Consider the following 27,659-nt stretch of genomic DNA (forward strand, 5'->3'; position numbering starts at 1 on the left):
GTACCCTTCAACGAGACATAATTGTGAAGACAAAATAACACAGAGACACAATCACCTGGGAGATGAAGCCATGAAAAACTATAGCAGTGAGGGTGAGAATTTAGGCATGAATTATTCATGATGAGTAATGTCTTTATAACTTAAACACCCCAATCTACCTACTGTCTCCTTAGAAACAGTCAAAATGGAAAAGCATACTTACTTTCTTGAAATTATTTTTATATTTAAAAACCAAAAAAACATAAAGGAGGGTACAAGCAATCTGTGCATGTCTTTGCACTTGAAACAAATTGATCTTTGTGACCATAGTTCATAATACTGTACTGCATATTTGAAAGTTTCTAATAAATCTTTAAGGTTCTCACATTAAAAAAATGGGAACTATATGTGGTGACTGTTAATTCAACTTATTGTGGTGGTCATTTTTAAATATACACAAATATTATGTTGTACATCCGAAACTAACATAATATTACATGTCAATTATACTCCACGTTTTAACATTTTTTCTCATTGTACCTCACTGAAAAATCAAAGTATAAAATCTTTTCTGCTCCACAAGATAAAATCATTATCAAGACACTCTACTTAAATGCCTGTCAACCAGCTTCAAGGAACCACAAATAAAATTTTTTCTCATGTTGGCACTTGTGTGCTAAGGCTAAATGATATTGATCTCCTCATTGTAAGCTTGAGCTCACAGGAGGAGACAAAGGAGAAGAAGAGAGAGAAGTAACTAACTAGCTAACTTCAGGGCAAATAAAAATTATTGCAGACTAAACCCAGCATTATGGCAGGCATCACAACTCTTCTCCCATAAATCAAAGAGTAGATAGCAATCTTCTGTCCCCACCTTTGAATTTCATATTAATCTGCCTGTGATTTAAATCAGACATGATGTTTATATTTGCTCTTTTTCAATCATTTCTAAAATGATAATGTTTCAAATGAATTCTAAAAATTTTTCAAGGAGCATTCTTAGCTAACTGGGCTCAACAGACTTTTTTTCAATACTAGAAGTACATTAACCAGCCAAATGCAGATCCAGTGAGAATGCTGATCTGAAGAATAACTGCTGTACATCACACACACACAAAAATTGTAATGTATCTCTTCCAGGGAGCTGTCATTTAAGAAAGGAGATACTGTCTACATCCTCAGGAAAATTGATCAGAACTGGTATGAGGGAGAGCATCACGGGAGAGTGGGCATTTTCCCAATCTCATATGTAGAGGTAAGCCCTTCCCCTTCTCCCTCTATGTGATTGTTGTTTCTAGAGTCACCACGGGTCAAGAATAGATAACTGCTTTGCAAATAAGTTCATCTGTACCATTGTTTTAGACTCCACAGTTATGAGTTAATACATGATATTTGTTTTTCTCCTTCTTACCTCAGTCTGTATGACCATCTCTAGGACTATCCATGTCTCCACAAATGACCCAATTTCATTCATTTTTATGGCTGAGTAATATTCCATTAGCTATATGCACCACATCTTTATCCATTCCTCTGCTGATGGGACATTTAAGTTGTTTCCATGTCCTGGCTATTGTAAATAGTATTGCTATGAATGTTAGGGTGCACGTATCCTTTTGAATTACGGTTTTCTCTGGGTATATCTCCAGGAGTGGGATTGCTGGGTCATATGTTAGTTCTACGTTTCATTTTTGAAGGCACCTCCATACTGTTTTCCATCGGAGCTGTATCAGTTTACACTCCCCCCAAGGAGGGGTGGGGAGTGGCATGGGAAGAATTGGGAAACTGGGATTGACTCATATACACTATTGATGCTACGTATAAAATAGATAACTAATGAGAACTTACTCTACAGCACAGGGAACTCTACTTTGAGCTCTTGGGTGCCCTGAATGGGAAGGAAATCCAAAAGAGAGGGGCTTTATGTACACATAGAGCTGATTCATTTTGCTGCATGGCAGAAACTAACACAGCATCATAAAGCAACTATACACCAATCAAACTTAATTTAAAAAGAAGACAAAGAATAAAGAGAACTGTTCTCCTTTGTAGAAACTCACACCTCCTGAAAAAGCACAGCCCGCAAGACCACCTCCCCCAGCCCAGCCTGGTGAAATCGGAGAAGCTGTCGCCAAATATAATTTCAGTGCTGACACCAACGTGGAGCTATCGCTGAGAAAGGTAAGCGGCTTTCTTCCTTGGTGCATTTGAAAGGCTGCATAGTTTCAAAACTAGGACAGGTCATCTTCTTCCTTAGACAATTTTTGCATCTTCCTCATTTACTGCAAAGGACCCCGTAAGGCTGCCCTGAGTCACTGCTACCTACCTCTCCTGTGTCCTTCCTGATGAGGTCGTTGTGGGATGCAAAGCTTTGCCAAGAGACTTTTCCTCTGGGGGAGCTCCAAATTGTCTCCCAGGGGTGCCTCGGGCTAAATATCAGGAGCTGTACAAGGGAAAACATCAAAAGAAAATAGCACTTTAGTACACCTCAAAATATTGTTCTTCTGCTGCCTTGTTATTCAAAAGTTATATCAAATTCCAAATTTAAACTGGGTTTTGTGGCATTGGCTTGATCCTCCAGGTCGCAGAAATAGTGACTATAGAAGGTCCTAGCATTGTCAAAGCCAGGGGTTTTATGAAAAACGTTACTGACCACTATGGCATGGCCACACACCTGTCAGAATGGATGCTGGTATTACACTGTCTTGATGCATACCAGGTGGACGTGAGTCCTGGCCACAGCTATGCATTATCTAGGATGCTAGCTATGCCCCATCCCATTAGCTTTTACTCCTTTGTTACTATGCAGCGCATTAGATAAAAGAAGAAAAATGGTGTGCTATCCACCTTCATCCCTCCCAGAGGGTGCTTTCTGGAACCCTTTTCAGACACACCGTCACCGCAATCTCTGGTGCACTTTCTGAGGTTCTGCCCACTGAAGCTTATCCCCTTGAATCTATCAGTGATCAGAGGATGGTCTTGTCATCAACACACTGCAGGTTAAACTACTGTACTTTTTGAAATAACTCACACATGACATTTCCCACAGGACCAATCTGAACATGTGTAAAGCCCAAGTATCCTCAGGAAAGATTCTAATATGTGGATGATTACACTGTATATATGTTGATAAGCTATAATTCAAGAGTGAGCTCTGGAGGCTTTAGTTGCATTTTCCTAACGAAAACAAAATGCTCGAAGTATAAGACTTTCCCAGACGGAAAACTATTATTAAAAAACACAGACAATTATAACTTTTTATGTTATCACATGTCTATTTCTAATGCATTTTCCTACTATTCATTACAGGGAGATAGAATTATTCTTCTTAAAAGAGTTGATCAAAACTGGTATGAAGGTAAAATTCCAGGAACCAACAGACAAGGCATCTTCCCTGTTTCCTATGTAGAAGTTGTCAAGAAGAATACAACCAAAGGTGCTGAGGACTATCCTGAACTTCCAATACCCCACAGCTATTCTAGTGATAGAATCCACAGCTTAAGTTCAAATAAGGTAAGAAGACATTCTAGCATATTAGTATAATACTTGGGAGCTCAGAGTAAGATAATTGGTACATATTAGGGCATTAGACTACAACATCGTATCTATGGCAAAATGAAAGATTTACATGTTGTGTTTCTAAGGTGTGAGTGCCAGGTCAAGTCAGTGTAATTTAGTTTTTCTTATGGGTACTCGCATAATGGTTTAAGCTACACAAAGGGAAACGACATAGAGAATCTACTATCTTAAGAGAAGCATTTTTTTTTAGAGGGCTAATGCTGTGCATTTTATTTATTCTACTTTTCTTTGAAGACTGGGTTTATGAGCAATTACTCTCAATCCTTTAGCATTGGAGAGTGAAACAGTTTAGTACTTGCTAATTTTGTTTGACTGGTGATAAAATTTTCTACAATCTTCTTTAGTATGTTTACTTCACTATTAGAGCTCAGCATTTAGATAGCAACATCCTTCCTTCAGTAGTTCCTACTGATAAAAAGAAAAAAAAAATCTTCATCTATGTGTTAAATATCTGTCTTATCTAGCATTCAGTCGTCTTAAAAGAACTACCAGATAAATTTCAAAGTGACCGCCCTTTCAAATAAAAGGTTATAAGAAAGAATCAGTGTATATACAAAAGCTTATTTAAAATTTAAGAAATTTTCCTATGAAGTCTTAATAAATATTGGCAGTGTAGAGCACAATGTTTTGATCTTTGTTGTGAATATGATTTAAATGTATTTTCAATTTCCTAGGTTTTTCTTAGGATATCATATTTTACATTTCACAGGTAGAGATGTGTACAAATTCACTAATGACTAATTAGTGTTTTATTCTCACTGCTGGGGAAAAATACATTAAAAAGCTTATGTCCTTAAATTTAAAAAAATATGTAATGGTTCACCAACCGGAATCTATACTATGATGTCACTGGCTAAATGAAGGAAACTCCTTAATAGTTTTGAACTGAATCATTTTCAGAAAAAAAAAAAAAAAAAACTGTAATGTACTTCTAAACCACGACACCCAAAACAAACTAAATGTTAAATATCCTATTTTCTAACTGATCTTTGTAAATAGAGGAGGGAATTCACTATGATTTATGAATCACTCTTGGACATACTCCGATCACATTTCTTTAGACATATTATCTTTATTTAGGAGAGGTTCAAATGTAAGTTGGTATTATTTCTGATATTTCTGCTTTTAGTAGAGTAGAATCCAATTCTAACGCATTTAGAAGATAAGATAATTATATGATGCTTGTACCACAGGTATATTTTTTGTGATACAGGTATCTCAGGGCACTCGATTTAACTTTCAGTAGAAGCAAGCCCATGGTAAGGCTAAGCACTTTGAAACCGTTAACATGTGTATTAGTGACGGTGGTGGTAATGGCATTGCAGTAACAGTAGTAACAGGTAGTAACGGTGGTAGTAATGGTGTAGTGGTAGTCATGACAGTAATGGAATTTAAAGACCTTTCTTCCTCAGCCACATCATATTCCTGGCACAAAAAGGTGCTATGTAGCCTTTAATCTTGAATCTTCTATAAGGATGCTCATAAATGTTTTGTGACGCTTTGTCTCGTTTATTTCACCCCATGGTGATGTGACATCACATTTCCTTTTAAAAAAAAAAATCTAGATAAATTCTATTAAACCCCATTCCTCTTATAGGATAGAATTCAAAATTAACTGCAGAATTCACTGTGCGCTCATCCATACTAAGGCCCAAGGACCAAGAGTGCTGAGTGCACCAGTGACATGTCATTCAAAACAGTCAGCCAGAAAGTACAATCTCTCTTGAAGATGTTTTTCTTTCCAAACCCCAATCGTCTACTTGGAAAGAGCCAAAGTAAAATGTCTTCCGCCAGCCTGTCTCAAATACTTCACATGTGCAGCATGTAACATTCTTCCTAGTCCAAAAACAATATATAAATGTATTAGAATGTTCCTAGGCACACGTCAAGAACAACTTTTAATGAGTAAAAATTCTGTTTTGTTCAGTACATCCAAAATGCAGTAGTAATATTAAGATATACAGAAGCATTTTTTTTTTACTTCAGGAGATCAAGTTTCATAAATTAGACCTCCACTAGTTTACATAAAATGTCAAGCTTTTGAAAAAGAGAATGGAAGTCCTACTAGAGGTTTACTCCTGTTCACATATGCTCCCTTTCTGTATAAATATTTACTCTGGATTTTTTAAAACTTCGAAGTAGTAGTTATGCAAGTTCAGTCTCATTTTGATCATAAGTTTCTCTTCTTAAAAAAAATCTTTCTCAGAACTTATTCATTTAGAAATGTGTTAACATATAATGATGTAAAAATATTATGTGCCATATGTTATAATCACCTCGCAACCGTAAGTGAGAAAATGATGAAAGTTCAAAAGATTTGGCACAGGAAGAACACTAAACAAATTCTGGGAATAAAAAAAGGCTTAATTGTTGGTTTTCATTCTACATTAACATTATTCCAGAGTTATTTATATTAAATCAATATCTAGAAACCTATTTTGAAAGAAGTTGACTATTAAATCTCTAAATATTTTCCTGTCTTTATAATCTCTATGACACCTTTACCTTGTCGTTTGACATTTAATGGGCCTTTTCCAAATGCTGGCATACTTCAGATCAATCTTTAATTAATATGCTAAGGATTTTATGTATTTAGATTCTAAAACTAACAGCCAATCTACACCGTAGCATAACATACTTTTTATATTCACCACCATGTCTTTTTGCATTTCTGTCTCTGTGTCTTGATGCATTATTTTTACTTTCATCTTTTCTGTAACTTCATAATCCCTGCTCATCTCTAAGCTGGCTTCCAGTGAACCAGGCCCCCCTCTCTTGCACAAAGCTTCCCGTGACCCTGATAGCGACGCTCTCCAGGGAAGCACCCCAGGGTGGCTGTCCCTGCCAGCCAAGGGTGCACTGATAAATCCTTCAGCCCCAACGCCGCCTCATTTTCTGGACAAGTTCTTGGACGAATTAGAGAAGCTTGGTGCCTTAGCTTTACCAGCTGACCCAGCCAAACCAGATACCCCGGAGGAGATCAGCCTTGAGGTTAAGGAGGACCCTTCCACCCTCCCCCCGTGGCCGCGAGCACCCGCACCTGCCCGAGGCCCCTCCTCTCGGCTGCCTTTGCTCCACTCGGCTATGACCTCAGCTGCAGCCCGGCCTCCTGAGGCCACGATGCTTCAGGATTCTGGAAAGACACCTCCAAACCAGTCTGCAAATGTGACAAAAACGAGAGAGGGCTCTGAAGGCCCGGAGAAGGTACTGGAGGTCCTAGGTGACAAGTTTGTGACCTGCACACACCCTGGCGTGGGTCCCTGGCCCCAAACCCTCCCTGTCATTGGAGAGGAAGATGAGGAAGTCTATGAGGGGGTCAGGGCAGGCACCCGAAGAGGGCCAGAATCTCAACATCCAGATGCCTTATGCTATGGCCATGATGGCACAGAGGTGACATCACACCTCCACATTGAAGAGGAGGAAGAGGAAAGACAAGCTGACTGCCTGAGATATCCAACAGCCACCCTCACAGGCCCTAGGGCCCCTAAGGAAGACAGCAATGCAGCAAAAACCAGTGATGAGGTATTTTAATGTTGCCTAATTCCCGAAGAACTAACCAGTCTTACTATAATTAGCTAGGACAGTTAATCATATTAATAAACACTAATTCTGACATTGTCTTAGAAGGTTTCCACGCAATAAACACAGCACCATGCAGTATAAGGGCAAGGTGGAAGGATGGATGAAAAACATCAAATTTTACTAAGATGATGTACATATGTATTGTTATTCTGTTATTTATTACTGTAAATCCATATTTAAACATGTTTATAAAGTCTTTCTAATTTTAATATTAATAATAATAGTTAATATTTGAGGTCTTACTGAGTTTCAAATAGTTTTCTAAGAACAATACATCTTTACTTTTCAAAACTCAATAGGGTGGGTAATATTATTATTATCCCCACTATACAGATGAGGAAATTGATATACACAGAGAGAGATTAATTCACCTCCAGAGTGCGAAAACTAAATAGCATTTCTTTGATATAACAGCAGTCTGAAAAAGAAGGAAGGAAAAAAAAAGAAAGAAAGAAAAGAAAAAAATATATATACACACCAGTTCCCTTTCAATTCTCTCTGAAGACATAATTTTTTAAGTTGGTAACTACTTAAGAATTGGGTCCTGCATATTCACCTTACCAACAAAGAGCCTTGGGCAATGATTTTAATCAATAAAGAGAGAAATGCTCTAAATCTCTAAGCTTCTTGTAAGCTTCTCTCTTCTAAAAAAGACAAAAACAAAACTTGATATCCCAAATATTTAATCTGTGAATTAGAAAAGCAAATGTGACTACTGCTACTAAGCAAGTCACTTTCTCCCATGGCTCCTCTATTTAGAAATATTTTTAAATGACAACCTTTTTTTTTCCCTGTGCATTTCATTTATTTGAAACATTTTTCCATCATGAAATTCATTTTTAAAACCTCATTTTAAGGAAAACCTTAATTTCCTATTAAGACCTTACCAATAACAAATGTAGAGGTATTTGGTCTATATGGGGTATTCTTGGGATTAAACGATGCTAAGTGTCCATTAGGTCACTGGACAGCCACAAAACCCTTGAGTCTTGGCAGTTTCCCAACCAGATGAGAAAATGTCATCTGGACAAAGAACCCAGCCATGCCTGCATTTGTATAAAATAAACAAACTTTTAATAATAGAGATCATTCATTCATTGCAGTAAATCAAAAATATTTCTAAGTCACTTACTTAAGTAACTTATTCTCCCTTCAATTTAATCAGTGTTAAGATGTTATTAGATATGTGGCTTGGTTCCCAAGAACTGCTACTGCAGGCTGCAGGCAGCACCACTGGCATGGTATTCAGGAAGGGGGTGCTGAGTTTTACAGCCAGTTCCCAACAAGCACACACAGGCACAGACAGAGGTCCTGCTTGCCTAGCTTTGTAACAAACCTACTCTTCATAAATTGCGATCTACTTCACAAGCAAGCTTCAGACAGTCATTGCAGGGTTTTACATTTTTTTCCCTTCATGGTCAGAAGGCCCCACCTCACAAATACCTTATAAAATTGTAGACTATGGGAATTCTGATCTCCAGCCCCTCGTGTCAAAAAAATGAAACTGATCAAACCCACTGGGAATTTTGAGTCAAATTCAGAAGTTAATGCTTTCAAAGCAAGAAGTTGTCATAAATGTCACACACCCAGGGTATGTAGTAACTTTAAAAATATCTAGGTATGGGGGGGGTGGGTATTCTCTAAAAGGTGTGTAACCTCATTCTGGACACAAGCATAATTTCATCTTGTCTTTCCTCAATATTTAAGCCATCTTCATTCTCTTCGGGACATCGAACGTCTACATCTTTCCCCAGCTGTCTGCTTTCCTCCCCTCCCTTTCATGCCTCCTCGGCCACTGTCTCTGACCCGGTCCCCACACTCTCTCAGCCTACCCAGCCCTACTCACCTCTGCTCCTTCCTAAACACTCTTACCAACAGGAGATAAGCTCACCACAATTAAAGGTAACTGCATCTTGAGTGTGGTTTATTGCATGTCTTTCAATGAACTTCATTAATTAAATGTATGTCTTTAGATTCATGTCATCTTACAAGACCTAAAAAGTCATTCAATGTTGGTTGCTAACTTTTAACATCATTAGCATGGCCTCTGTCTGAAAATTTGAAAAGATATATTTGCACAGCAGCTATACTTAAGAGTGAGGAGAAAAACAGGCTAAACTTTGTATAGTAATAAAATGTGATCATTAGACTTTTTTTTTAGGTTGGGGATCAGCAGGAGCTGATCAGGTGTCAGCTATGTGCCTGTATCTTCTGTCACTTCTTAGTGGGCTCCTTGCCTCCCAAGTTTCCCAACTAATCAGCAGGTTCAGCAGAGCCTGAGGGTTGGATGATCTTTGACACTGACTGTCTTGAGCCTTGCTCTTCCACAAAATTGCAGGAAACTAATGAGGACGTGGGAAGGAGGCTTCTTTTGTAGCAGTTAACAAAGCATCCATCTCTGAGACTTGCAGGCTGGCGGGCGGCTCTGCTGGTGTTTAACTCCCTCTTAGGATACCATGATAAAAGATTTTTAACACAATTAATGACTGACCTCGGAAAGACATTTAATGAGAACCACAGGATGAAATCAACCCATCACAGAAAAGTTTTACTTCTGTGTTCAGAACCATCCTCAAAACCTTTTCCCTTACACAAAAGGACTTCAGATAATGACTCATCCTCACATGTAATCTTCTCCACTCGGAATGAGAGCCTCTTCAGATAAGTAAAAAATGAAACAAAATGAAGGCTCTGGTAGGGCCATGTTTGAACTGTTAATAGAAAGCACCAACACCTGAGAAATGCCGTTTATGCAATCTTCCAAACCCCAGTCACCAAATCAATCCACCAAAATCATCCATCTATGTGAATTTTATCTTACTTAGAAAAGGAATCTTTGGGGGGAAGATATAATATGTTTTAAAGACTAATTGCTCTTTGCCCTTTGAGGTTTTATCTTAGAAGGAAATAATTAGGAAATTTTTAAAATAATAATAATTCTTTAGATAAGGTCGAAGACTAAGAATTTGCCTTCTCTGTGTGTGTGTGTGTGGTTTTCTTTTAGAGCCAAAATATTTATTCCTTGCCTTTCCCTACCTGTTCTTCAGCCTTTATGATTAGCAAATAAGTGGGCAAGTTAACTTGAGAATTGGTGTTCTCTAATTTAAAGAGATGGAACCCTCACCACTGTAGTGTCAAGGACAAAACCAGAATTTAAACAGGTTTATTCTCCTGCAAGAACCAAGCTCATCTCATACATTCTTTATGTCTCAGTTCATAGAATGATATGAGACCATGGAGATATTCATAGTAACTATGTTTTCAAAGAATACTTAAATAATTAATTCCAGAAAAATCAAGTTATTTTTCTTTTATCTCATATTTGAGAGCATATGTTCATTTTAATCCCCTATTGAGTTTTTTGAGGCTCTTATAAGTCAGTTTTTTTATTCATAGAATACAAATCAACTGAATTTATGCTTGTAAGTGTAGATACAAATTGAACCAACTACAAATTTTAGGCCACTATTATGGTTTAATCCACATCTGACAAAGTAAAAATTGATGTGAATCCTTTAAGAAGGCTTCCTAGTTCTCTTGTTTCAAGAATGTTGAAAATTATGCTCGTTACAAAGAAGAAAAGTAACCTAGCACTAAAAGCAAAGAGAAAATAAAATTGCAATAATGTTTTAGTAGGCATAGTGTAGTAGGTGTGAAATCATTATTACATTTTTATTAACATTCATCAACCACTATTTTACCTAACCCATATTAATTTAATGCAGTTTTATTCTTCTAAAGTATTTTCTGAAATAATATAAGTCTGTCACATGCAATGCAAAATCATTTGTAAAAGTTACCACCCCTTTATAGATGACAGAAGACTGAAATGTAAATATAAATTATGATTTTGATATATAAATCAGAATCCAACATTTTCTCTAGTCTTTGAGCATCTTTTTGAAAATAATGTTTTTTCACAAAAAAGAATTATTATAATCCTCAGCTTTGATGTAAGTTGAACTTCCAATTCTATGTAAAACTCTTTTGTAAAAATCCATGTAGCTCATGGATTCAAACTGCAGTGGAAATGCTTTGTAAAGAGATAGAAAGACTCTTCATTTTTTTCCAAGAAACTCAGTTATTGCGGTACCATAAGGAAGTCTCCTCACCTTAAACCATCCCAGCAAAAGGTGATCCCCTTGAACACAGTTTCCAACATGAAATTAAGCCCTGATTCTTCCTAATATGTTCAGATGATCTTTCCAGCTGTTTATCCACATCATTCCAGTGCTACTTTTTTTTTTTTCTATGACTCTTGATGTTTATAGAAACCTCGTATTAGTCAAGATTGGAGCAGCTGCAGTCTCAGAAAACTCAAAATAATTAGGTAGAAGTGTATATGTCTTATGCATAAATGTAGGACATCCAGGATTGGAATGTTGCTCCACATTGATCAGGAGATTCCATTTTATTTTGGCAAATCACCATGCTCAGTGAAAAGCTTCCAGTTGTTGGTCCTAAGTGGCTGCAGCAGCTCCAACAGTTCCTTCCTCAAACCAGCTAGTAGGAAGGAGAAAAGAGGAGGGGAGCTTATACCTTCTTTCTTGAAGGACATTTGCTAGTAATTGCACAGATCCCATCTGTCAGAACTTGTCACATGAGCACATCTAGACACAAGGAAGGCTAGAAAATAGACTTTATTCTGAATGGCCATGTGCCTACCTGACATTCAGGATTCCATTACTGGGATGACAACGAAGAGAATGGATGCTGGATAATGTGAAGCATTCTCTGCCCCAAGACTTGAAGAAAAGTACCTGATGCATTTCATCCCCAGAGATTGAAGATAGGGGGTCAATCATTACGAAATTATTATGAAATTTGAGAAAGCCACATGCTTTTATTTAAAAGTCCTTTAGTCCTGCTAAAGTTCCCATAGTATAGTACGTGTTAATCACTCAGTCATATCCAACTCTTGGGATCCCATGGGCTGCAGCCCTCCAGGCTCTTCTGTCTATGGAATTCTCCAGGAAAGAATCCTGGAGTGGGTTGCCATTCTCTTCTCCAGGGAAGATCTCCAGGCATCTTTCCAACCCAGGGACCAAACCCTGGTCTCTTGCACTGTGGGCAATTCTTTACCATCTGAGCCAACAGGGAAGCCCAGAGTTCCCATAAGCCAAATCAAATACTAGAAAACACACTGCTAGGTTCAGTCCATGAATGGACAGAAAATCAGACAGGCACACAAGAAAGGTTAGCTTTTTCACTGTTGTATTAAAAAAATGTTACTTTGAAGGAACATCAAAACAGTCACAAGGTGTTTGGCAATAGAAGAGTATTCTGAATTTAATTATATTTCACCATTTCCTCCAGAAAAGCCATATTTTCTTCATATGTGTCTTACTAGAAAATTTGCCTTTGAAAAATGATTGACACCATCTATGAAATCTGATGGATATTAAGTGAAATGTCCCTGGATCGTACCTTGGATCTATTCAAACAAACACAAAGAAAACAGGTCAGATCTGAGAGTCTCTTGAAACCAATTGTTAAGCATTTCAATAGACATAAACTTCTTGCAGGTGCTCTTAGCCATGCACATGGCATTCAGACATCTTCCCTACACCCATTTCCCTCCATAAATGTCACTCTGCTCTGCCCATGAGTTCCTTGTTAAGGCAGCAACTGATGCTTGTGCAGTGAAAACTGGGCCACCAGGCGAGCTGTCTGCAGACTGTTAACCTTCTGGCTCTGTTACCCGGGAGTTTGGCATGCTGTGTGTGCATGGGGGGAGCAAAAAAAGAAACCAGAAAGCTCCTCTGAAGGCTGGATAATGAAGACAAGAACTAATCAACTTCTTATGGCTTTTCCAGGCTGATTTTAAAAGCGAGCTATTTGTCCTGGGTAAGCCTCCGCGTAGCCCAGTGATGTCCAGGAGGACCTCCGGCTCCCCTGTCAGAGGGCTCGGCGGTTCCCACAGGGTAGGGTCAGAACGCCCCATCTTGAGCCAGGCTCCCAGCCACCCCTCCGCCCTCGGTGGGCTGGCTCTTCCTTAGTTGTCTTTGCTGTACTTTGCCAGGGAAGTAGGACTGGATGTACCCTTGAAAGGAGATGATCTATTGATGATGAACAGCTACGAAGTCAGATCAACATGGAAATCCTATCCTGCACCTGTGGGCAATGTGCTTCTCTTTTATGTGTGTGTGCAAGCCTTCCAAAAGCCAAAAAGACATGTCCCAATTCTCTGTCCACAAAAGGGCGTGGTACGTGCCTCCACCTCGTGTAAATCACTGCTCTTCCATCACTACTTTTAGTGCAAAGAATAAAGCTGCTGCCAATCACATACTGAACTTACACCCTTCCAGGCATGTCTGCTCCCGGGTTGTTCAGTTTATTTGGATTTCCTTTAATCCGTGATCCTTGTTGTAAAGTATCTTCTTGCTTTGCTGGCACGTGCTGAATTCACTCCATGACCCTTTCAAGCCAACGCTGCTTCTCTGGGCTCCAGGGTCTCCCAGGCTCTTGAGAGCTTTGAATGAGCTTAAAGGTCAGATTACGTTCCCTTTGACTACTTAGCTCTGTAGCATCAACAGCCCTTGAAAATAAATTGATTCTAACTGGTGCCATCAGTTCTGAGAATGTCAGAGGAGGAGTTTGAGAATTTTCATCTCTGCATAAGTCAGTCCTTTCCCATTTCTCTTTTGATGGATGCTGGTTCAATCTCACATGTTTCATTACATGATGAAGTTGTGGTTCTGCTGGCTTTTAAGGGCTTGATGGCAAAGATTTCCTTTTCTGTTTTTTAGAAATATAGATACTTCTCTGTGTTTAGGCCATTTTTATGCTTTTTTGCTTTGCATAAGTCCTGATTTTGCTTCTGAGGCAGAGATTTGTTGTTGCCATAGAGAATGAGGAATGTTGACTAGGAAAAAGGTCTCATGGAAGGGCTTTCCAGAGCCAAAACAAAAAGAAAGCATTTTCCAAAATTAATACGGCCCATCCATAAACCTCCTTGGGTCAGTGAGATGGTATGCTTTGGGTCACCTTAAGTTTTTTCTTTGCCAGATTTTTACATTATGTGCTTATATGTTCTACATGTTTGTATGAAACACAAATATTCTTTAGATCTATGAAAAATTGTGTTTTTGCAATTTAAAAATAATTTAAATATTAAAATAATTGTATAATGTAAGAAAGAAAAATACATCTATAAACATAAACATGGTACTGTTATTAAGAGAATTTCATCTAATTCTGCTTGGAAAGTACCACACCTGACATTTTCTGGGGGAAGAAAAAAGAACTCTAGAACAGCTTTTAGCTCTTTCCAAGATTTTTCCACATTAGTATTTAAAGTAATGGTCAATATTTATGTAAGAATTATCTAATTTTAGGACAAACTTATTATCTGAACTAAAAAAGTATGTATTTTACTGATACCAGAGATTCTAGGATGTTTCAAACCAGCTTTCTTATGAGCAGTGGTTTGTAGTTGGTTCTGGCTTTGAAATTAGCATGTGTTTAAAACCTATCTCTCTTGTATCTGCTTTTGACATCCCTAAAAAAATAGCTACACTAGGAGAGAAAAAAAAAGATTGCTACATTGTCAAGGAAAAAGCTAATATTTAGGATTCTACAAAAATATCATGTTTCATTGAATTTTCTCATTTTTATTGTGCTCTTAAGACTCATTAAGGAAATATAAATAAGACATAATTCTCACTTAAGATTTCCAGCACACTGTCATCTGTTAACTTCCTTTAACAAAACTATCCTTTAAAACTCGCAGCTCATATGAGCTTCTTGAATGTCACTAATGTATCTGGTTCTATATTTATCACAAAACTGCTAAGAAGTTATGAGTAATAGAAATGCCTGAGCAGATAGTGAAAATGCAAATGAACACAGGCCAAAAATACTGGTGGCTAAAGGCTGATCCTTTCCCAGAATTTAAAATCTGAGACAGGTCAGAAACACAGATGAATATCGATTCCACATCGCTCTGTGGTCTTTAAAATAGCCTTTCAAAATGACTCCAGGCTGAAGGAAACTTGGCGAGAGTGTCCAAAGGCATGAACACTTTTTAACATGTTGCTGCCATTATTCACCATTAGGCGGCAATAGAGTGCAGACACAGGTCTTTGCCTCAAGCTTTGCTCCCAGTTTCAATACCAGGAGGGGAAGAGCAAAAGAGCCTCCCACAACAGTTCAGTTGAGTATCCACACAGAACATAAACACTTGCCTAAAGGAAGAAATCAAGATGTGACTTTAAATCTGCCCTTCAAGGGAAATTATGTAACCAGAGTCTTAAGTGACCTAAAGGAGGGGCAACTAGCCAGATCCAGCATCTTCTAACTTTCCTATCACAAGTCAAAGTGCTCAGCTGCTTCAGACTCTGTGACCCTACGGACTGTAGCCCACCAGGCTCCTCTGTCCATGGGATTTTCCAGGCAAGAATACCTATGGTTGATTCTTGTTGATATTTGACAGAAAACAACAAAATTCTGTAAAGCAATTATACTTCAATTAAAAAAGAAGCACCTAAAAAAAAAAAAAAAAAAAGATGGTGACTTTAATAAGCCCACACTGTCTATTCCATCATAGTCATCTTTAATCCAATATAGAGAGTCAAAATTATAATTCAGATCCTTCTTCTTACCTGTTTGTGGTATTAAGAAAGTTTCTTTGGGCTTGGGTTTACTGATCTGAAAAATGAAGTTTCATTATTGATTTAAAATTAATTGCTTTTATGTGACGGAGACACTTGGAAATTAACCAACATCAGTTGTCACGGCTCTCTGACAACTGAATGGGTAACAAGGGAAAGACATCTGTGGAAATGTGGATTCCTTTATGGATTCCCCAAGGGGGACATGACCTAAACCATCATCGTGTCTGACTCCTTGATTTCAGCAATAAGGAAACTGAGGTGCGTATCAAAGGTCACACAGTCAGTCACTGCCAACGCCAGAAAGACACAAGCGTGCCCTCACAAGTATCTATACTGCTTACTCCTCTGTTGACCAAATACTTTTAAAATAAATTATTTCAGTTGCTGTAACTGGTCATCATTCCTCCAAACTGGTTCCCAGGTATCCACATTCACATGGAGAGGAGTCCTATCAAAGGTAACCTCAGAAAAGTTCTAAAAGTCTGTTATAATAGATACACAACTTCTCTGCTAATAAAAGCCATGATAAATCCTGGCCTGAGTATGTGAACAGTATAGAAAACCAGTGGTTCAGGAAGAAAAAAAAAAAAAGTGGGGGTGGGTCCTTTCAAGGATATGAAGGAAGTATTGGGAAAGATTGGTTAAAAAACAAGGATATTACTGGCTGACACACCCAGGAACACAAATTATTAAGACATAGAGGCCTCTGGAATTAAGGTAGCCGCTTGGTTCTTGCAAAAGCCTGACTTTCATAATTAGCAAAGAGATGGTTCATTTAAATGATTTAGGAAATGAGTTGAATTAAAGAAATTAAACTAGTAGAACTATAATGACAATAATAGAAAAGTGCTATATGGGTTTTAATAAGTAGATTTTTTTATATTAACAATCTGATTTTAAAGTTGTATTCACATTTTTACATAGGGAGCAATGAAATTAGACCAACCAGTTTTACTAAGCACTGATGCCATGATGTAGAAGTGAAATTTTACTCAACTCAACACTATTAGAATGGTTTAAAAGTGTGAAAATAGGCATGACATTTTTAGAGCACAATGAAATATATTTTACAAAACATTTTCTCTTAAAGCAAGAACATTTTCTTAATTATAACTTTGTTATGCACTGCAAATGGTGCTATGATTTTGTGTGTGTGTGTGCAAATTAGTAGCTATCTTGGTAAGAAATTTGAAATATGGCATTTTAGGTGTTTTTAAGTTACATTTTTAAATGTAGTATTTTTGAGTAACTAATACAAACATTTTCAATATCATGTGACTTGAATGCATAATCTTTGGCCTGAAATCTTACTCCTGGAAATGTGTTCTAAGGAATAGCTCAAAAGAAGAAAATATCTCTTTGTATAAAAATGTTTATAGCTTTGATATATATGATAGTGAAAAAGGCAAGACCAATCTTAATTTCAAAAGCAAAAAAGAGAGAGAGATGACTAAAACAATCAAATATATATACCTATGTGAGGGAACATTATTCTGCAGTGATTTAAAATGAACAAGAAGACTGAGAAAAGGAGACTGGAAATTATTGCAAAACATAAATAGCAATTGATAAATATAAATCTTACTTCTGCATAAAATTATATATATATAAGATATATATGTAATATATCATATATATATGACTGAACGAAAACTTGAAGAAATGTAGGCTTAAGAATGACTTAACTTTACCTCTTCGTTTAATTAAATTGATTTAGTCTTAATCAATCTTAAAATAGTATATTTTATAATTTTAATAATAAATACATTGTTAGTTATTTTATATCTATGTACAGGCTAAGTATTATACTCTTAAGCCATACATGTGTCCAACAATTTTTATCCACTCTTTAATCTTACACTTATATATTCCATGCATAGACTGTTGAGTGAAATTTCTAAGAATACCGCTGGTAAATAGTAGTTTCCAATTACTATTAATTGAAAGCTTGAAGTTTTAGTAGTATAGTAACAAGCACCTAGTCTTCTATGCTAGACAGACAGCTTGGATGGGAAGGAAGTGGATAAAGAATGCAGGAAGGGAGCAGCTTATAGACTCTTAGACTGAAAGAAACCCCAAAGTCACCCTCCATTCTTGAACCAGTGGAGGTTTGATGGACAGTTTGCAGGGGGGAATTCCCAGTCTCTCAGTTATCCATTTATAACTCTGGGATCCAGGAACTGACCCTGAAGTCTAATGTCAGGGATCTAAAATCTAGTCATCAATAAGGAATCACTTTTATAATTGCCATGCAATTTGTCATTCAGATTCTGATTTATCTCATTTTTACCATGTAGCCATCATTTATAAGAGAATGGTTTTGAAGTGTGTTGTGAATGAACTGTAATGCATTTCCCCCCCCCCAAAAGGTAACATTTAGACAGTTGGTATAAATGACATTGAGTTTACATATTCAAGAAACATGTTAACTTTCATTCATTGAAGTATTTATGTGGATATATGGGATTCAAAGGCTTGTCATTTCCAATATTATAAGTATCTATTACAGATACTGGTCTTGATGCTTAGTTTAAAAAGAAAAGAAACTCTTTTGAGAGTTCAGTGCACTGGGAATTTCTACCAGTATTTCTCTTCTCAGGTAAAATGTTACGTGTTACCTGGATATTGTTTGTTACATGCAATTTAAAACTCTCTGTTTTCTGTTTTTAAAAATGCATGTGTTTCCTCCACATTGAGAACAGAGAGTGTTAATTCAAATGTAGCATGGCATGTCTGCCTCTTGACATGTTCCTCTGTACTGTATGTGAAAATGTTGTCTGTGAAGGAAAAGTATATTAGAATGAATGTGGATACTTTGCTGTTAAGACTACATGTGGTTTATTTTTTGCTTGTTTGAGAAAACGCTGAAGAATAAGGTTGAATGAAGATGTCCAGACTCCCCAGTCTAGTTATTTGGTGTCTATGTTCTTGCCATGTTCCTGGCCTTTGAAAAATCAATGGGACTGAGCCCTGAGTCTTCCTTAAAGCTTGAGCAGACAAGATTGCAGATATGTTCAAACATTTGAACTTTGGTTATTTCTACTTAATTTAAAGCACCCTTCAAAATATTTTAATTATGAATCCTATAGAAACCCTTTATTTGGTTTTTCTTTTCTTCCTCTTGGTTTTTTACAACAGGAAATATTAAATGTCAAGAAAAGTGCCATGCCATTATCCAAATTATCTTTTAATTAGTACCAGTTTAAGCATTGATTACATTGAAAATCATTTCATTTCAGCCACAGCGTCCTGTGTTTACTCATGAAAACATTCAAGGTGGGGGGGAACCGTAAGTATTCTTCTTATCTTCTAAATTTGAGACTAACCTTGACCCGAATAATGGACCACTGATGTACCATAAGCGAGGATGGTACAACTTTGCACATGAAAGAGACCAGAGTAACTAACATGAGATAAGACCTCCCAGATTAAGAGTAATTGCAATAACTTCCATCTTTCACAACAGAGAACAGAAGCTACTTTTGAAAAAAATCCATGATTTTGCAAAGATTGATTTAGGCACTAGAAAAACCTTCCAATGCTGCAGTGATTCCTAAGATTTATGAATCTGTCTCTCTCCTTGTGCTACTCAGCATGTAGATTCTAGTAACTGCAGCCTTAAGACACTGAAAATGTTCTAACATTGTTTTTACACATATTTGAAAAGCAAGAGAATGTCAAAGTAGACCTACAGTGATAAGTTAGTGACATAGTTACAAAGTTCCAGAATGTTGGAAATGTCATGCATTGTCAGTTATGTGATGTTTACAACCCAGAGGGCCAGGAAAATGCCTGTTCACACTTTCTTTCAAATCCCCACCTCCTTTCTGATACTAAGTCAGATCAACCCTGAAGGTGTCACATGCCGCCCTGAAGGTTGCCTTTCTGCTTCATTTTGCCCAAGAGAGACATTCAGAGGTTATCCACTTCCTGTTGACTGTTGCCTGTCTGAGTCAGGAGTGAGCCCCCTGGGAAGGAGCATTACTAAACCTTGTCGGGCTGACCCGAGGACACACAGTGCGGCCCCTGCCGGCTGGCCAAGCTCCATTCCCCTCAATTCATTTCAGTTGCCCAGTCCGACTCTGTGACCCCATGGACTTCAGCAGGCCAGGCTGGAGCACTGCAAACCAGCAGAGCCTCGTGACCTCCCAGCCATCAGGCCCTCCTCACTGCTCACATATCTGGTGCTTAGCGAAAAGCTCAGGCCTCAGAAACCATCTCTAACCCATCACTGGGTACAGCTAGAAAGAAATTTTTGTTAATGAAGAGGTTTGGAGGAACAGATCATTTAAAATTTCATTTAGTTTGGAAAAAAAGTTTATAACTCATAATTCTAAAGGTTGACTTCGTGTTCTTTTTTACACAATTGACTATGAGATGAATCACAGAGGATAAATCCAAGACTGATTAGGTTTACTGCACTGCATCATCAATGCATTGTATTAGCAACTTTTAATCAACTTAGGAATTAGGATATAGGTGATGTTACATTTTCATGTCATATGGAGTTAATACTCACACGTGTTTATGAGCTCACAGGTGGGAGGCACATTTTCAGTGTCCTGCTTTGAACATTATAAAAATTCTTTATTAAGTTTCTATTTGATTACAATGCCAAGGATAGGTTGTTGTTCAGTCGCTCAGTGGTGTTCGACTGTTTGCAACCCCATGGACTGCAGGGTATCACTTAATCTCTCTCATTTAAGAAATAGGTTTTGATTGAAAATAGGAACAAAATGTTATCATGTCACTCCAATTCAGAAGTATGGTAAAAATTGTTACAGAAAAAGCTGCAAGTTATAGACAGAGTTTCATGATTGGCCGACCATTTCCTGTTTTAAAGACAAATTTCTTTTTGAGGCATCCTGACCCCACCACCATCATTCATCTCACCAACACATCCTTCAAAATAGCATTTTTTAAAATTGTAATTTGACTGCATTTCCTGTCATGCAACACTGATTTTGAAAGCCAACAGAGGCAGGAGGATTTCTGAAAGGTTTGTTTATGTTTCCATGAAACTTCCAATTTTCTTTTTTTTTTTTTTTTTTTTGGTGGTCTAATTAAACCAGAATGGTAAGTAAACTTTGACAAGCACACTGGTTTTCATCATGTTAAAGCGAAGTAGGAGTTCGTGCCAGTTCTTTTTTTTTTTTTTTTTTTTTCTGCTCTTGGGACCTTGAGATTCTTCAAGCAGCTGGGATTTATGGCCTTAAATAGGCCTATTTCTAAGAGTGGTTGGAGATGGGCCTGGGTGAAGGCTGAAGGCTGAAGAGCTTAGAGATCTAGCATTTCCCAAAGTGAGAGATGCAATGTATAGCTATAGATTTAGCAGCCCAGGAATGCCTCTCTCTCTCAAATGTGAGACCGGAAAAGGAATGGCAGTGAAACTAACTTCCCCCAGGGATGGAAAAAAGATACCATTCTTTCACCTGAGCATCTTCAAATCGAACAACAAAATAATCTGACTCCTCCAATCAGGGTTCACCCCATGCAAACATCCAAATTAAGGAATGTTGGTACTCAAGACCTCCCTGTCTATTTTGCCACTGCTCTAGGATTTAGGCTATCTTTCTTAGCCCTTCCCCACAACCAGAATCCTTTCTCCATAGAAGACCTCAAAACCCCAAGTGGCTAATAAGGTTTACCTGGAGAAAAAAATGTTAACAGGGGAAGAAATCTCTAACACTGGAATTTCAGGCTTTGCTCTCAGGCTAGAGAAGATAATGTTTTCTAGGTGAGGCTGTTAGACATCACATCTTATCAGGTCTTTCCCCAGTACACCCTCCCCCAGTCCAGCTTTATCCAGACTCACTCCTTCCCCAATCGGAAAAAGTTCAGGGAAGCCAATACAGCCTGTCTCTGATTTGTCACATGACATTTGAGTTCAGGTGAGAGAATAGTTTTGTTCTACCAAAGGATGATTCTCTTGACTAAAGTAATCAAAATAAATCATTCTGGTTCCTGAGCAATATCCATTATCAACCTTTTAAAGTTAGCTTGAAAAAATCCAAAGTGCCATGAAATGTGATTTTTATTTCCTACTTTGGCAAAAATACATTAACTGTTAAGAAGAACAGCAGAAACAAATTCATTTTAAAAAAAATCCCCCTCACAATACTGGTATTATTTTAGTAGTAATATGACATTTTCATGTTAGCTGCATATCAAATGCATCCTGACCCTCTAAACTGCTAGAATTGGTATCCTTCCAAAATGCCAGTCCATATTAGTATGCATGCTATTTTATTACCCAAAATTCTCTGAGTTTATTACTGATTGATGCCACCAAAATATATGCTCTCAAAGAATTCAAAGAAAGAAAGAAAAGTGGCAGCATTCTATCAGTAATACTTTTACATACAGTTATTTCAAGAGAGAGTTTTTACATTAAGAACAACTTTTCCAGGGCCCATTTTAAAAAAGAACTTATGTCTCTAAATCTACTGCCTGAGACAACCACTTACACTGATGCAAACTATGAAATTAAACTATTTTAAAGACTTCCTCCCAGTAAAAAAAAAATAAATAAACTTCTCTTTTATAGTAATTTCCACATAGCAATATAAAAGCTTTACCTGAGACATTTTGTACATCTCGATTTAGAATCATTTGAAAAATCCACTTGCAAGTTGCAGTTCCTTGTTTCTGAATATGACTAGTTAAAACTACAATTCCTTCTTGTTTTATATAGCTGAAAAGTACACATACCACTTCTCTTATATTCTGTATTATTATTTAATGTCCAAATGATCACTATCTATGACTGTACAATTGAAGTGCAGGTCAAATTTATAAATGTTAAAATGTTTTAATACAACTCATGGATATTAGAATCTTCCATAAATTTTCCTCATTGTGAGTTCTGAGATGCTGTTAGTGTGGTCTAATTCTCATGAAAGCTTAACTACCTCTACTTACTTTACAACCTTACCAAAGACTTATACTACCTAATTAACATGTCAAGGATAGGTTCAAAGTAAAATAAATATTATATTCTTTCGGTAGTTTCATAGAGGTGCAAAAAAATTTTTTTAACACGTGCATTTGTCTTGTTTAAGGTTTCAGGCTCTGTATAACTATACTCCTAGGAATGAAGATGAGCTGGAGCTCAGAGAAAGTGATGTCATTGATGTGATGGAAAAATGTGATGATGGATGGTTTGTGGGTATGTGTACATTTCCTTTCAGGCATTTGGCCATTTTATAATTTGCTTATGTTTGCTCCCGTGCATGGTTGGAAGTGATAGTCAAGCTTTCTTGGATTTCCTAATGCCTTTGATCTTTCATACATCCATATGCATTAATGTAATCCTAGGGCAACTGCATTTTGAATAGAGTTTAGTATTACTGCTTCAGGTATATGTGGTTTCCTGCTGGTTTTATTTCCAAGTCAACTGAAAGAAGAAATTTTCTCTAAATGGCACCAACCAGTAAAGGCTGGGATCTGAGAACAACAATGAGCTGTCCCTTAGACGAGAAACATGAATGTTCTATTCAGCAGAGAATGCAGGTCATCAGCAGTGAGGGTCTACTCTGAGAAAACAGATGAAACGAACAACTCATGCATGACTAGGTCTGCTGGAGGTGCCCTTGGTTGTTGTTCAGTCACTCAGTAACGTTCGACTCTGCGACCCCGTGGACTATAGCATGCCAGGCTTCCCTGTCCTCCACTATCTCCCAGAGCTCGCTCAAACTCATGTCACTGAGTCAATGATGCCATCCAACCATCTCATCCTCTGTCGTCCCCTTCTCCTCCTGCCCTCAACCTTTCCCCGCATCAGGGTCTTTTCCAATAAGTCGGCTCTTCACATAAGGTGGCCAAAGTATTGGAGCTTCAGCTTCAGCATCAGTCCTTCTGATGAAGACTTGGGGTTGACTTCCTTTAGGATTGACTGGTTTGATCTCCTTGTTGTCCAAGGGATTCTCAGGAGACTTCTCTAGCATCACAGTTTAAAAGCATCGATTCTTAGGCACTCAGCCTTCTTTATCACCCAACTCTCACATCTACTGGAAAGACCTTAATTTTTACTAGAGGAGCCTTTGTTGGCAAAGTGAAGTCTCTCCTTTTTAATACACTGTCTAGGTTTGTCATAGCTTTTCTTAAGAGTCCGCTGATCCACCTTAGCTTCAATATGTGGTCCAAGTAGAGAGAAGTTCCATTCTTACCACATACAAAACAGCCCCATTCTTACCATCTTGAAAGAAAACTAGAGGTTTTCTGAGAAAATTTTTGTAGATAAGAGTATCATATACTAAGTCACAGAGGAAAGAGATGAAAAGGAAACAGATGTAGGAAGATGAAGGATACAACTGCTGGAGGTATGAAGGCTTTCTGTAGACAGGCCAGCTGCCGGGAAATAAAGGAAAAAGGCCACATTAGCAGCCACAAGCCTCTGCCTGTTTATATTAATTCCCCACTGAGAAGAGTAAAATGGCTTACCTGCACAGGGATAAAGAAGATCAGTCATCAAACCAGAACAGTAAGCTCTAGAGGGTAAATGAGAAAGGGAAGTACAGAGACTGTGTTCACTCTATGTGAGCTGGAAAACCTAAGGAAGAATTTGATACACTTGCTCTTCCCAAAAGCTTCAAAGGAATTATATTTGAATCCAAAGGCGATCATCATGATGGTCCTTTATGCATTTGGTTTTACTCCTTATATTAGAAACATCCCCAATGATAGAACCCTCGCCCGCTAACGGTGGTATGCCTTTTTTCCTTTAGTGACTTAGTAAGTTGTTCAAATTTTCTACATTTTATGAAGGACCCTGGCAGGGCTATTTGTAAATGAATGCTGTGGTATTTAGCATGATCTTCTATGAAATAACAAAACAGGGTGGTGATGGCATCCCTGATAAAGCCTTTGTGTTACACTGTGCTAAGGAGCCGTGACAGACCTCCTGCTCACAGAACCAAGCCTTGCTGTGGGCCTTTTCCAGTCCATCCTATCCCACGGCCAGCCCCATCTTTATTGAGAAGATTGTACCCACATGCATTTCCTCTTCTGCTCCTCACTCCTGTCTAGCAGCCTCAGTGATGGAGCCCCATCATACTCAAGTGTCCTTGTTCTTAAAAACCCAACTCCTCAGCAAGATTGTCTCTCCCTTCAGACCAAGAGGCTGAGCTTTTCTCTTTAGCCTGGTGTGATGGGAGCAGTTGTATGGCATCACCGACTCGATGGACATGAGTTTGAGCAAGCTCCAGGAGTTGGTGATGGACAGGGAAGCCTGGTGTGCTGCAGTCCATGGAATTGCAGAGAGTCAGACACGACTGGCCAGCAGAACTGAACTCAGCTGAACTGATGGGAGTGCAGCCTTTAAGCTTAAGAAGTGATGAAGACATCGGGCAGTAGAGATTAGACTGCCGACTTTGTTGTCCCATCCCTTCAATGAGTCTCTCTTCTTTTCCAAACTGAGGGCTTGCTCTCTTAGTGAGTTTTCAAGCCCACTTGAACTGATGAACTGATATCTCATGGTTGTTACCCCCCGCCCCATTTCATTTATCATTTCTGTTTTCAGGAACCTCTAGAAGAACCAAATTCTTTGGTACTTTTCCCGGAAACTATGTCAAGAGGCTGTGAATCACTCTCCTGGTTATTTATGCCGCATTTCAGCAGCACATCTGCATAACCTTGCCTGAGAGATCCCGCCGGCCTCCTGCTATAATGCCTTCCAGTTTCCAACAGAAGTCACCCACTATCACCATCTCCACCTGCCACCAAACCACCAGCAACTGAACTGCCACGCCCTGGGGAAGATGGGCGGATTAGCCTCCATGTGAAAGTGCATATTCCTGCTTTCTGCTCTAAACTTGGAATAGTGGATGTGTGGCATCAGAAAGAAAACCCTATGCTTAATAAGGGTTGAGCAGTTGAGGCAAAAAAATAAGTGTCTTGGAGGCTCCCTGGTCCACTTTGGAAGCTGTTCTCCCTTCAGGCAACCAGAAGATTGTCTCTTACTACGTGCTGTGGTTTGCATTTTCACCTTCTTAGCTTGGCAGTATATTTTCCTTTCACGAGTTTGCCTAGTGTCCTGGTTTACACGATATGACAACTGTACTTCAACTATTGTTTGCCTGCACTTATTTGTTGTAAAATGCACAGTGATTACAAAATCTAAAGCAAGAGTAGGAAAGTAATTCGAATGAGTGTGATTTTGTTGAATTGAATGTGAGTTTCCAATAGGAGTCTTTTCCTGCAGGTTTTCTTCTTGTACTTTTTAGAAGTGCAAACAGTAAGTGAATAAGAGCCTTTGGTAGTAATCATGAGAATATAAGAGGTTTAGCTAGACTACAAAAAAAAATAACTATTGTGTTGTAAAGTTGCATTGCTATTTTATATTAAAATGTAATAATCAGCATCATGAACAATGAGCTCTTAGTGTTTTATTTATCTGATAAAAGTTAAATAAAAGCAGTGTTAGTGACAGGGGCAAAAAATTATTCTAACATAGACACTTGAAAATATGTGTAAGCAATATTCATAGGTAAGATTTCACTGTGTGTACACATACACATCTGAGATTGTATGAGGACAATCCATATGCTATGTTGTACGTTTTATGGAAATGTAGAAGAATCTCACACATTATTTTATAGAAATAGAGTACTTTGGAAGCATCACAAGTATTAAGGCTGGTTTTAGTAAGGATTATGATCAATACAATTATTTTTACTATGATAATTATTTTTCTTCTCTGGAACTCAGAATCCTGGCTACATTTGAGGACAGGAATATGTTGAGCCTGATTTTCCTGGTGTGTGTAAACTATTTCCTCAGAATATATTAGGCACTTTTTAGAGACAATGTTAAATCATTCAGGTTATATTTTCTGCCCTGAAATAGAAACCTACAAGATGTTATTGGGACCTGAAAGATTTAATGTGGTTAACAGTGCCTGAATTACGCATACCCCGAGAACTAGCTTTGTATTTCTTATGACTTTGCATAAGAACTATTCATATTTGGATCTTCAGCACCTTATAGATAAAACTTTTTACAGCATTTCTTCTGTGGACAGTGATTGATCTTTTCACAATGTACGTAGACTCTAGAATTTTGTACATACATTTGCTCTTTTTTTTGTACAGACTATTTAGTTGTTGAGAAGACAGGGGAATTTCCTAATTTGGTCTTTATCCTTCATTTAAACTAAGCTAAAACACCTTCAACAGATCATCCTTTACATCTCCCACAAATCATTATTATGACTCGACAGTGCGATTCTGTAAGATAGCACTTATGCAAAAGTTTATGAATATAAGATTTTAGCAGCCAAATTAAAATGTATATAAACACTGATTATAGAGGAATTTCACTAGGAAGAAGGTAAAGAAACACCTTTGAGTAGCCTACCTTGATTATTGTCAAGTTCACAGCCAGCTTTATATTTTAAAGGCTTTGGGTTTGAAATTAGGTCAACTGCATGCAGCTTTGCTGATAAATGAATAATTACCTTTGATGCCATTTATGAGAGAAGACTTCAATATCTGTTGCCTGTCATACTTAAGAAAAATTAATGTTTCTACTCTCTGTATCTGATTTTAAAAGGAAAAATATTCATACCAAGCTTTTAGGTAATTGACTTCAAATTCTTACAAGCAAAGGTCATTGTGTTTTTCTTGAATAGACATCTAATAAATTTTGCTTGGACATATACTTCAGCTTTTCTTCTTGACATTTATCCTTACATGAATTGTGTACTTTATTCCAACCTGTTAGATAAACTCGGATAAAATGCATTTGCTCTGTGTTCTCTTGACGCACAAATGGAGAAAAGATGCATTTGGATCAGCTGAGAGAAGAAATATTTTTTAAAACCATCACCAAAGCTCCTTTGGCTAAAGATTGTTCTTCAGCTAAAACAACACATTTTAAAATATTTCTGCCTCAAAAATAGCTATTTGT

General features: G+C 37.7%; 1 protein-coding gene across 50 annotated transcripts in view; it reads left to right on the top strand.

Annotated features, from left to right (window-relative positions):
* SORBS2 (sorbin and SH3 domain containing 2) overlaps positions 1-27,410 on the top strand; it is a 204,679-nt gene extending 177,269 nt beyond the window's left edge. For 27 of the 50 annotated variants that reach the window (XM_070460026.1, XM_070460022.1, XM_070460025.1 and 24 more), the window contains 5 exons: positions 1,120-1,234; positions 2,029-2,157; positions 3,286-3,489; positions 6,301-7,077; positions 8,845-17,767. In XM_070460026.1, the coding sequence (XP_070316127.1) occupies positions 1,120-1,234; positions 2,029-2,157; positions 3,286-3,489; positions 6,301-7,077; positions 8,845-9,054 (1,435 nt within the window). In that variant the 3' untranslated portion in view covers positions 9,055-17,767. Of the gene's footprint in view, positions 1-1,119; positions 1,235-2,028; positions 2,158-3,285; positions 3,490-6,300; positions 7,078-8,844; positions 17,768-18,261; positions 18,352-18,991; positions 19,042-22,813; positions 22,921-25,272 lie in introns of those variants that run through there. The other 23 variants (XM_070460046.1, XM_070460056.1, XM_070460058.1 and 20 more) reach the window with 2 other exon arrangements.
* Positions 27,411-27,659: the final 249 nt, after the last annotated feature.

This window comes from Odocoileus virginianus, chromosome 32 (genome assembly GCF_023699985.2).
Source record: "Odocoileus virginianus isolate 20LAN1187 ecotype Illinois chromosome 32, Ovbor_1.2, whole genome shotgun sequence".
Classification (NCBI taxonomy): domain Eukaryota; kingdom Metazoa; phylum Chordata; class Mammalia; order Artiodactyla; family Cervidae; genus Odocoileus; species Odocoileus virginianus.